This window comes from Pristiophorus japonicus, chromosome 30 (assembly GCF_044704955.1).
Source record: "Pristiophorus japonicus isolate sPriJap1 chromosome 30, sPriJap1.hap1, whole genome shotgun sequence".
Classification (NCBI taxonomy): Eukaryota; Metazoa; Chordata; class Chondrichthyes; family Pristiophoridae; genus Pristiophorus; species Pristiophorus japonicus.
The window spans coordinates 2231755-2242893 of record NC_092006.1 but is presented as its reverse complement, the minus strand read 5'-3'; the positions used below and the strand labels follow the sequence as shown (position 1 = coordinate 2242893).

General features: G+C 53.7%; 1 protein-coding gene across 1 annotated transcript; it reads left to right on the top strand.

Annotated features, from left to right (window-relative positions):
- The first annotated feature begins 4298 nt into the window (after window positions 1-4298).
- Window positions 4299-10735, top strand: LOC139240234 (RIIa domain-containing protein 1-like). The gene is made up of 4 exons (XM_070868715.1): window positions 4299-4585; window positions 7872-7948; window positions 9536-9582; window positions 10543-10735. Exons 1-4 carry the CDS (start codon window positions 4472-4474, stop codon window positions 10662-10664), a joined length of 360 nt encoding a protein of 119 aa, XP_070724816.1. The 5' UTR covers window positions 4299-4471; the 3' UTR covers window positions 10665-10735.
- Window positions 10736-11139: the final 404 nt, after the last annotated feature.

The window sequence follows — 11139 nt, the reverse complement described above, 5'->3', positions numbered from 1 at the left end:
CATCCTGGTAAATCTCCTCTGTACCCTCTCCAGTGCAACATTCTGGTAAATCTCCTCTGTACCCTCTCTAGTGCAACATTCTGGTAAATCTCCTCTGTACCCTCTCTAGTGCAATCACATATTTTCTGTAATGTGGTGACCACAGCTGCATGCAGTACTCTAGCTGTGGCCTAACCAGTGGTTTATACAGTTCTAACCTCCCTGCTCTTGTATTCCACGCCTCGGCTAATAAAGGCAAGTATTCCGTATGCCTTCCTAACCACATTATCCACCTGGCCTGCTACCTTCAGGGATCTGTGGACCTGCACTCCCAGGTCCCTCTGTTCCTCTACAGTTCTCAGTGTCCTCCCATTTAATGTGTATTCCCTTGCCTTGTCCGCCCTCCCCAAATGCATTACCTCACACTTCTCCGGATTAAATTCCATTTGCCACTGCCCTGCCCACCTGACGTGTTCATTGCTATCTTCCTGCAGTCCGCAGCGTTGTCGACCACGTGACCATTTTTAGTATCAACTGCAAACTTTGTAAGCATATCCCTGGGGTAACTGGAGGGAACACTGTGGACGCAGGGGGTTGGGGGCTGGGGCATGAGCTGGAAATGCATTGTCTTCAGGCAGAAGAGCACGGGAGGCCATTTTCCAACGAGGCCTGGTGTGAGCCGCCTCAGTTCCCGAATATCATAAAGAGGGACTGGCGGGAGAACTACCCCCGTTGGAAATCCCCTCCCTCCCCGCTCTTCCTCCTTTCTGCTCGGCAGAATTAAAATGAATTGAGCTGGCATCTGCTGTTTTTTTGTGGGAGAGAGTCCCACACTTTTGCCACATTTTGCGCGAAAAAATGTTTCCCAACTTCTCTCCTGAATGGCCTGGCCTCTGATTTTAAGGTGATGTCCCCTTGGACCTAGACTCCCCCCACCAGCATCCTCCGATTTCCATGGGCCTGGGGCCCCAAGCTCTGGAACTCCATCCCTAAACCTCCGCCTCTCTCTCCTCCCTTAAGACGCTCCTCAAAACCTCCCTCTTTGACCAAGCCTTTGGTCACATGCCCATATATCTGATGCATTACCATGAGCAATTCCTGTGAAAGCACCTGCATTGCTCGAAATTGAGTGTTGGTGGACCTAGTTTCTATCTCCTATTGTGACATTTTGGGTTTGAATTGCAGAACTCTGAGCTGCCAGTGGATGATAAACACATAAACCTTTCACACGTTTTTTTTCAAAAAGTAAACACATGCGTCACATTTCTTTAACAGTACTTTCTCATCTTCGATTTGACTCCCTTCCGTCCTTGCCTCACTCCCCAACTCCAAATCAGGTCAACATCCCAGATCATGGCACAATTTCCCAACCATGGCCTCTCTTTCAATTGGCGTCCTGCCATCAGACCAGAAAAACGTTCCCCTCAACTCCCTATGACCTCTCCGCTAAGGGAAATGGGTCCTTCCTATCCACTCTAGCTAATCCCCTCATTCATTTTATATCATAAGAACATACGAAATAAGAGCAGAAGTCGGCCATATGGCCCTTCGGGCCTGCTCCGCCATTTAATACGATCATGGCTGATCTGGTCATGGACTCAGCTCCACTTCCCAAATGAATCCCAAAAAGTTAGTTTGCAGGTGCAGCAGGTAATCAGGAAGGCGAATGGAATGTTGGCCTTCATTGCGAGAGGGATGGAGTACAAAAGCAGGGAGGTCCTGCTGCAACTGTACAGGGTATTGGTGAGGCCGCACCTGGAGTACTGCGTGCAGTTTTGGTCACCTTACTTAAGGAAGGATATACTAGCTTTGGAGGGGGTACAGAGACGATTCACTAGGCTGATTCTGGAGATGAGGGGGTTACCTTATGATGATAGATTGAGTAGACTGGGTCTTTACTCCTTGGAGTTCAGAAGGATGAGGGATGATCTTATAGAAACATTTAAAATCATGAAAGGGATAGACAAGATAGAGGCAGAGAGGTTGTTTCCACTGGTCGGGGATACTAGAACTAGGGGGCACAGCCTCAAAATACGGAGGAGCCAATTTAAAACCGAGTTGAGAAGGAATTTCTTCTCCCAGAGGGTTGTGAATCTGTGGAATTCTCTGCCCAAGGAAGCAGTTGAGGCTAGCTCATTGAATGTATTCAAGTCACAGATAGATCGATTTTTAACCAATAAGGGAATTAAGGGTTACGGGGAGCGGGCGGGTAAGTGGAGCTGAGTCCACGGCCAGATCAGCCATGATCTTGTTGAATGGCGGAGCAGGCTCGAGGGGCTAGATGGCCTACTCCTGTTCCTAATTCTTATGTTCCTATGTTCCCCGCCCGCTCCCCATAACCCCGTATCCCCTTATCGTTTAAGAAACTGCCTAGTTCTGTCTTAAACTTATTCAATGACCCAGCTTCCACAGCTCTCTGAGGCAGCGAATTCCACAGGTTTACAACCCTCTGAGAGAAGAAATTCCTCCTCATCTCAGTCTTAAATGGGTGGCCCCTTATTCTAAGACCATGCCCCCTAGTTCTAGTCTCCGCCATCAGTGGGCATCCTCTCTGCATCCACCTTGTCGAGCCCCCTCATAATCTTACACGTAAAAAGGTTTTCCGCCTTTGGTTCATCTGCTAAATTTGTGTCCCCACTGGTTCTCAATCCTGCCGCCAATGGGAACAGTTTCTCTCTCCCTACTCTGTCCAGACCCCTCATGGTTTTGAACACCTCTAAATCAAATCTCCTCTCAACCATCTCTGCTCCAAGGAGAACCAACCCCAGCTTCTCCAGTCTCTCCCCGTACACTGAAGCCCCTGATCCCCTGCAGCCATTCCCGTCAATCTTTCCTGCACCCTCTCCAAGGCCTTCACATCCTTCCGAAGGTGCGGCGCCCAGAACTAGGGGCGACACCCCAGTAAGAGGCCGGACGGACCACACGATAGAAGCTCTACCCTGCCACGCGGGGAACTCCGGCCGGCATCCGGGCCAACATTTCCCCACCCACCCCACCCGCCCTCGGTCGACACAGCGCCCGGTTTCTGCGGGATCTTGCTATGCGCCCGAGGGCGGCCAACCCTTGGCCACAAAGCGGGGGGGGGGGGGGGGGGGAGGGGGCGGGAATGGGTGACCCCAACCCATGTTGGATTCGGTGAATGGGGAAGAGATTGCCGGTGGGCGGTACTGGGCGGACCGTCGCCGCCTCCAATCAGCGCGCGGTTTCTGCGGGATCTTGCTATGCGCCCGAGGGCGGCCAACCCTTGGCCACAAAGGGAAAGGTGGGGGGAGGCGGGGGGGGGGGGGTGACCCCGGCCCACGTTGGGTGAATGGGGAAGAGGTGGGCGGTACTGGGCGGACCGTCGCCGCCTCGAATCGCCGCGCGGTTTCTGCGGGATCTTGCTATGCGCCCGAGGGCAGCCAACCCTTGGCCACAAAGGGAGGTGGGGGGAGGCGGGGGGGGGGGGTGGTGGGGGGTGACCCCGGCCCACGTTGGGTGAATGTGGAAGAGGTGGGCGGTACTGGGCGGACCGTCGCCGCCTCCAATCAGCGCGCGGTTTCTGCGGGATCTTGCTATGCGCCCGAGGGCGGCCAACCCTTGGCCACAAAGGGAGGTGGGGGGAGGCGGGGGGGGGGGTGACCCCGGCTCACGTTGGGTGAATGTGGAAGAGGTGGGCGGTACTGGGCGGACCGTCACCGCCTCGAATCGCCGCGCGGTTTCTGCGGGATCTTGCTATGCGCCCGAGGGCAGCCAACCCTTGGCCACAAAGGGAGGTGGGGGTAGGCGGGGGTGGTGGGGTGACCCCGGCCCACGTTGGGTGAATGGGCAAGAGTTGGGCGGTACTGGGCGGACCGTCGCCGCCTCGAATCGCCGCGCGGTTTCTGCGGGATCTTGCTATGCGCCTGACGGTGGCCAACCCTTGGGCCACAAAATGGCGCCTGGGGCTTTGACCCCTCCCTGTGGGCGACGGGCGGACGCCAAGCAAGCCCGCGTGCCTGGAGCGGCGGGAAAACAAAACAGTCGCGTGGCGTGGCGACCCCCGCGTGCTCCTCCTGCCGCCAGCGATTGGTTGAGCGGCCCGGCTCGCGCGCCTGCCCAGCAACGGGGGGGGGGGGGGGGTTGAAGCCTTGCGATTGGTTCGGCGCCGCCCGACCCCACGTGCCGCCTCACGCGCGCTCTCTCCTTCTCGCGCACAGTTCCCCCACCCGCGCGGCGATTGGTCCAGCCTCGGGCTGGGCCCCCCCCCCCCACGTGGTCCTCCCTACAGATTGTTTAACAGCGCGGCGATTGGTTGATGGCTCCCGCGCGCGCTCGCAACACCCCCCCCCCCCCTCCTCCTCTCTCCCCCGCTCCCGCTCCCGCCCCGCGCCCCTCCACGCGGGACCTGAAGCGCGGCGATTGGTTCAGCGCCCGGCCCCCACGTGCCTCTCTGCCTTCCCCTTCTGGCCCCTTCGCTTCCCGCCCGACTGCTGAGTGCGCCTGCGCGATCGGCCAGGCCGCTTGACCAAAGATGGAGGGCGCCGATGAAGACGCCGAGCCGCAGATGCCGCCGCCCGTGGGCTCCGAGTCCTACGACCTGGACGCGCTCAGCCAGCGGCAGCAGGACCTGCTGTACGAGTTCAAGGTGAGCGGCCGCCTCTCAATATATATATATATATTTTTTTTTAAATATAAATTTTTATACCATCACCGTCGCGCGGGGCAACGCGGAGCGCCCAATCAGAGCGCGGCGCTGGGTGACTGACAGGCGCTGCAGCCAATCAGCGGCGGGAAAGAGGAACAAGAGACGGCCCTTCGAGCCTGCACCACCATTCAATAAGATCATGGCTGATCATTCCTCAGTACCCCTTTCCTGCTTTCTCTCCATACCCCTTGATCCCTTTAGCCGTAAGGGCCATATCTAACTCCCTCTTGAATATATCCAACGAACTGGCCTCAACAACTCTCTGCGGTAGAGAATTCCACAGGTTCACAATTCTCTGGGTGAAGAAGTTTCTCCTCATCTCGGTCCTAAATGGCTTCCCCCTTATCCTTAGACTGTGACCCCTGGTTCTGGACTTCCCCAACATCGGGAACATTCTTCCTGCATCTAACCTGTCCAGTCCCGTCAGAATTTTATATGTTTCTATGAGATCCCCTCATCCTTCTAAACTCCAGTGAATACAGGCCCAGTCGATCCAGTCTCTCCTCATATGTCAGTCCTGCCATCCCGGGAATCAGTCTGGTGAACCTTCGCTGCACTCCCTCAATAGCAAGAACGTCCTTCCTCAGATTAGGAGACCAAAACTGAACACAATATTCCAGGTGAGGCTTCACCAAGGCCCTGTACAACTGCAGTAAGACCTCCCTGCTCCTATACTCAAATCCTCTCGCTGTGAAGGCCAACATACCATTTGCCTTCTTCACCGCCTGCTGTACCTGTATGCCAACTTTCAATGACTGATGAACCATGACACCCAGGTCTCGTTGCACCTCCCCTTTTCCTAATCTGCCGCCATTCAGATAATATTCTGCCGCCTTGTTTTTTGCCACCAAAGTGGATAACCTCACATTTATCCACATTATACTGCATCTGCCATGCATTTGCCTCCTCACCTAACCTGTCCAAGTCACCCTGCAGCCTCTTAGCGTCCTCCTCGCAGCTCACACCGTCACCCAGCTTAGTGTCGTCTGCAAACTTGGAGATATTACATTCAATTCCTTCATCTAAATCATTGATGTATATTGTAAATAGCTGGGGTCCCAGCACTGAGCCCTGCGGCACCCCACTGGTCACTTAATACCTTTTGGTTAACAAAAATCAGTTGATCTCTGATTTATTATTAAAAATTGATTTGGCATCAATTGCCGTTTGCAGAATAGCGTGCCAAACCTCTACCACCCTTTGTGTGTAGAAATTTTTCCTAACTTCACTTCTGAAAGGTCTGGCTCTAATTTCTAGACTCTGCCCCCTGGTCCTAGACTCCCCAACCAGCGGGAATAGTCTCTCTCTCTATCTACCCTATCGATTCCCCTCAATATCCTGAAAACTTCGATCAGATCACGCCTTAACCGTCTAAATTCTAGGGAATACAATCCTACTTTGTGTAATATACATAAGAACATAAGAATTAGGAACAGGAGTAGGCCATCTAGCCCCTCGAGCCTGCCCGCCATTCAACAAGATCATGGCTGATCCTCCCAATTTAACCCTTGGATTCCGGGTATCATTCTGGTAAACCCACACTGCACTCCCTCCAAGGCTAATATATCCTCCTTAACGTGTGATGCCCTGAACTGTACACAGTGCTCCAGGTGCGGTCTAACCAGGGTTTGTACAGCTGCAGCACAACTTCTACCCCCTTGTGTTCTAGTCCTCTCGATATAAAGACCAGCGTTCCATTAGCCTTTTTCATTATTTTCTGTACCTGTCAGTGACATTTTAATGAGCGATCAAACACTCTCAGGGCAGGTACAGCACGGGGTTAGATACAGAGTAAAGCTCACTCTACACTGTCCCATCAAACACTCCCAGGGTAGGTACAGGGGGTTAGATACAGAGTAAAGCTGCCTCTACACTGTCCCATCAAACACTCCCAGGGCAGGTACAGCACGGGGTTAGATACAGAGTAAAGCTCCCTCTACACTGTCCCATCAAACACTCCCAGGGCTGGTACAGCATGGGGTTAGATACAGAGTAAAGCTCCCTCTACACTGTCCCATCAAACACTCCCAGGGCAGGTACAGTATGGGGTTAGATACAGAGTAAAGCTCCCTCTACACTGTCCCATCAAACACTCCCAGGGCAGGTACAGGGGGTTAGATACAGAGTAAAGCTCACTCTACACTGTCCCATCAAACACTCCCAGGGTAGGTACAGGGGGTTAGATACAGAGTAAAGCTGCCTCTACACTGTCCCATCAAACACTCCCAGGGCAGGTACAGTATGGGGTTAGATACAGAGTAAAGCTCCCTCTACACTGTCCCATCAAACACTCCCAGGGCAGGTACAGGGGGTTAGATACAGAGTAAAGCTCTCTACACTGTCCCATCAAACACTCCCAGGGCAGGTACAGCACGGGGTTAGATACAGAGTAAAGCTCCCTCTACACTGTCCCATCAAACACTCCCAGGGCAGGTACAGGGGGTTAGATACAGAGTAAAGCTCCCTCTACACTGTCCCATCAAACACTCCCACGGCAGGTACAGCACGGGGTTAGATACAGAGTAAAGCTCCCTCTACACTGTCCCATCAAACACTCCCAGGGCAGGTACAGGAGGTTAGATACAGAGTAAAGCTCTCTACACTGTCCCATCAAACACTCCCAGGGCAGGTACAGGGGGTTAGATACAGAGTAAAGCTCCCTCTACACTGTCCCATCAAACACTCCCAGGGCAGGTACAGGGGGTTAGATACAGAGTAAAGCTCCCTCTACACTGTCCCATCAAACACTCCCAGGGCAGGTACAGGGGGTTAGATACAGAGTAAAGCTCCCTCTACACTGTCCCATCAAACACTCCCAGGGCAGGTACAGGGGGTTAGATACAGAGTAAAGCTCCCTCTACACTGTCCCATCAAACACTCCCAGGGCAGGTACAGGGGGTTAGATACAGAGTAAACCTTTCTCTCTGCACTGGGAGTGTCAGCCTGGATTATGGGCTCAAGTCCCTGGAGTGAGACTTGAACACACAACCTTCTGACTCCGAGGCGAGAGAGCTGCCCACTGAGCCATGGCTGACACTTTAGTGGGCCACGGATATTGGAAATTCGGGTATAATATGTACTTTAGAGCTCGGGTTACCAGTTTCATGGCATTAGGGCATCTTTACTTGTCATTGATCAAGGGACAGTCCTGTGCAGGAGTGCCTTAATGTCTTCAAATCATTTCTGAGATGCAGTTAGTGAATATTATTCCTTTATTTTTCCACAGATAGACACTCGAATTGCAAACGAATATTACTTGAGGAAGCATCCAGAAGTGGAGCTGCTGCTGGGAGATTTTATGAGGTGATTAGAAAGCAGTTTGTCACTTATTTGGCCGCAGCTGGAGTACTGCATGCGGTTCTGGTCACCACATTACAGGAAGGATGTGATCGCACCAGGAGAGGGTACAGAGGAGAGTTACCAGGATGTTGCCAGGACTGGGGAATTTTAGCTACGAGGGAAGATTGGATAGGCAGGGGTTGTTTTCTTTGAACCAGAGGAGGCTGCGGGAAGATTTCATTGAGGTGTATAACATAGGAACAGGAGGCCTATTCAGCCCCTCGAACCTGTTACACAGGAACAGGAGGAGGCCCATTCAGCCCCTCGAGCCTGTTACACAGGAACAGGAGGAGGCCCATTCAGCCCCTCGAGCCTGTTACACAGGAACAGGAGGAGGCCCATTCAGCCCCTCGAGCCTGTTACACAGGAACAGGAGGCGGCCATTCAGCCCCTCGAGCCTGTTACACAGGAACAGGAGGAGGCCCATTCAGCCCCTCGAGCCTGTTACACAGGAACAGGAGGAGGCCATTCAGCCCCTCGAGCCTGTTACACAGGAACAGGAGGCGGCCATTCAGCCCCTCGAGCCTGTTACACAGGAACAGGAGGAGGCCATTCAGCCCCTCGAGCCTGTTACACAGGAACAGGAGGAGGCCATTCAGCCCCTCGAGCCTGTTACACAGGAACAGGAGGCGGCCATTCAGCCCCTCGAGCCTGTTACACAGGAACAGGAGGAGGCCCATTCAGCCCCTCGAGCCTGCTCCACCATTCAATCAGATCATGGCTGATCTGCAACCTAACTCCATATACCTGCCTTTGGCCCATTTCCCGTAATACCTTTGGTTAACAGAAAGCTATCAATCTCCGATTTAAAATAAACAATTAATCCAGCATCAATTGCCGTTTGCGAGTGAGAGTTCTAAAGGACTGCCACCCCATGTGTGTAGAAGTGTTTCCTAATTTCACTCTAATTTTCAGACTTTGCCCCCTAGTCCTAGAATCCCCAACCGGTGGAAATATTTTCTCTCTATTGACCCCGTGTGTTCCCCTTAATATCTTGAAAAATGATGAGGGGCCGAATAGAGTGGTTAGGACGGACCTGTTTCCCTCGGCAGGGGGGTCAACAACCAGGGGGCATCGATTGAAAGTAATTGGTAGAAGGATGCAAGGGGATTTCAGGGGAAATGTCTTCACCCAGAAGGTGGTGAGGGTCTGGAACTCACTGCCTGAAAGGGTGGTAGAGACGGAGACCCTCACCACATTGGGATGTGCGCTCGAAGTGCCGTAACCTACAGGGCTACGGACCGAGAGCTGGAAAGTTGGATTAGGCTGGGTAGCTCTTGGTTGGCCGGCGCGGACACGATGGGCCGAATGGCCACCCTCTGCTGTAAACTTTCTGTGATTCCATGCTTTTGGCAACTGAGGCAGTGAGCATGACATTAGTTACAAGCTACAATGGCTACAAGTTGTGTATAACAGTCCCGGGTGTGATTATTGTCATTACAGTTCTCTACAGATTTCCCCCTTTCCCCACAAATTGTGGAGCGTTTGCATGTGAGTGGATTTTGTTGAAGGTGGATTGAGGCTGAATCCTTTGCACCCTTACCTTTCCAGGTCTGTACTCTTAAAGAGACCAAAAAACATCCGGGGATTTGCCGCTGGTGAGTTTTAAATCCACAGCTGCAATTTGAATCGGCACAAATCTCAATCTGAAGGCAGTGGTCATCAGCTCCCTGCCCATTGTCGCAGTTAGGCACCGCATGGGGTTAGATACAGAGTAAAGCTCCCTCTACACTGTCCCATCAAACACTCCCAGGGCAGGTACAGGGGGTTAGATACAGAGTAAAGCTCCCTCTACACTGTCCCATCAAACACTCCCAGGGCTGGTACAGCACGGGGTTAGATACAGAGTAAAGCTCCCTCTACACTGTCCCATCAAACACTCCCAGGGCAGGTACAGCATGGGGTTAGATACAGAGTAAAGCTCCCTCTACACTGTCCCATCAAACATTCCCAGGGCAGATACAGGGGGTTAGATACAGAGTAAAGCTCCCTCTACACTGTCCCATCAAACACTCCCAGGGCAGGTACAGGGGGTTAGATACAGAGTAAAGCTCCGTCTACACTGTCCCATCAAACACTCCCAGGGCAGGTACAGCATGGGGTTAGATACAGAGTAAAGCTCCCTCTACACTGTCCCATCAAACACCCCCAGGGCAGGTACAGCACGGGGTTAGATACAGAGTAAAGCTCCCTCTACACTGTCCCATCAAACATTCCCAGGGCAGATACAGGGGGTTAGATACAGAGTAAAGCTCCCTCTACACTGTCCCATCAAACTCTCCCAGGGCAGGTACAGGGGGTTAGATACAGAGTAAAGCTCCCTCTACACTGTCCCATCAAACATTCCCAGGGCAGATACAGGGGGTTAGATACAGAGTAAAGCTCCCTCTACACTGTCCCATCAAACACTCCCAGGGCAAGTACAGCACGGGGTTAGATAGAGTACAGCTCCCTGTATGGTGTTGGGAGGGGGTGGGGGTAGGTGGGTGGTATGGGGCGTGGGGGGGGACGGTGTCATGGCAGGAACTCACCCTTCGTGTTCTCTCTCCATCCGGCAGAGTACTACACCGACCTGAAGCTCCCAGAAAAGATCCGGCAGAAGCTTCACGAGCGAGAGAAAATGCGGCATGGCGTCCTGACTACGCAGCTGTCCACGAGCTCCGAGAGCCCCCGCCCGTGAACTGTACACTGGCAATCCGATAGGTGCAACACAATTAAACCCTTGCGTGTTTGACGCAAAGTATTCAGTGAGACTGGCTTTGTATAATGTGTCGGCTTTAACACCCGAGGGTGGCCGGGTCGTCACAGCTCCGTACCTCCCTCGCACGTTTCCGTATCCTGCCTCACACCGCTCCGTGACGCCACCCCCTCACGCCCCCCCCCCCCCCCGATCCCTCACACCGCTCCGTACCCCCCTTTGCACCCCCCGTGTTCTGCTCCGTACCCCCTCAAGCCCCAACCCCCCCCGGACCCCTCAACGCTCCGTACTCCCCGGACCCCCTCACTGCTCCGTACCCCCCCTCACACCCTCCCCCGACCCCTCACACCGCTCAGAACCCTCGTCCCGACCCTCGACCCCTCACACCACTCCGTTCCCCTCCCTCGCACCCGCTCCTTGTTCCGCTCCGTACCCCCCTCACGCCCCCACGAACCCT

What these genes read in the sequence shown, in the direction of transcription:
- LOC139240234 (XM_070868715.1), top strand. Translation starts at nt 4,472, where the DNA reads ATGGAGGGCGCCGATGAAGACGCCGAGCCGCAGATGCCGCCGCCCGTG. An exon ending in ACCTGCTGTACGAGTTCAAG is followed by an intron (nt 4,586 to 7,871) that starts GTGAGCGGCCGC and finishes ATTTTTCCACAG; the next exon opens with ATAGACACTCGAATTGCAAA. An exon ending in CATCCGGGGATTTGCCGCTG is followed by an intron (nt 9,583 to 10,542) that starts GTGAGTTTTAAA and finishes TCCATCCGGCAG; the next exon opens with AGTACTACACCGACCTGAAG.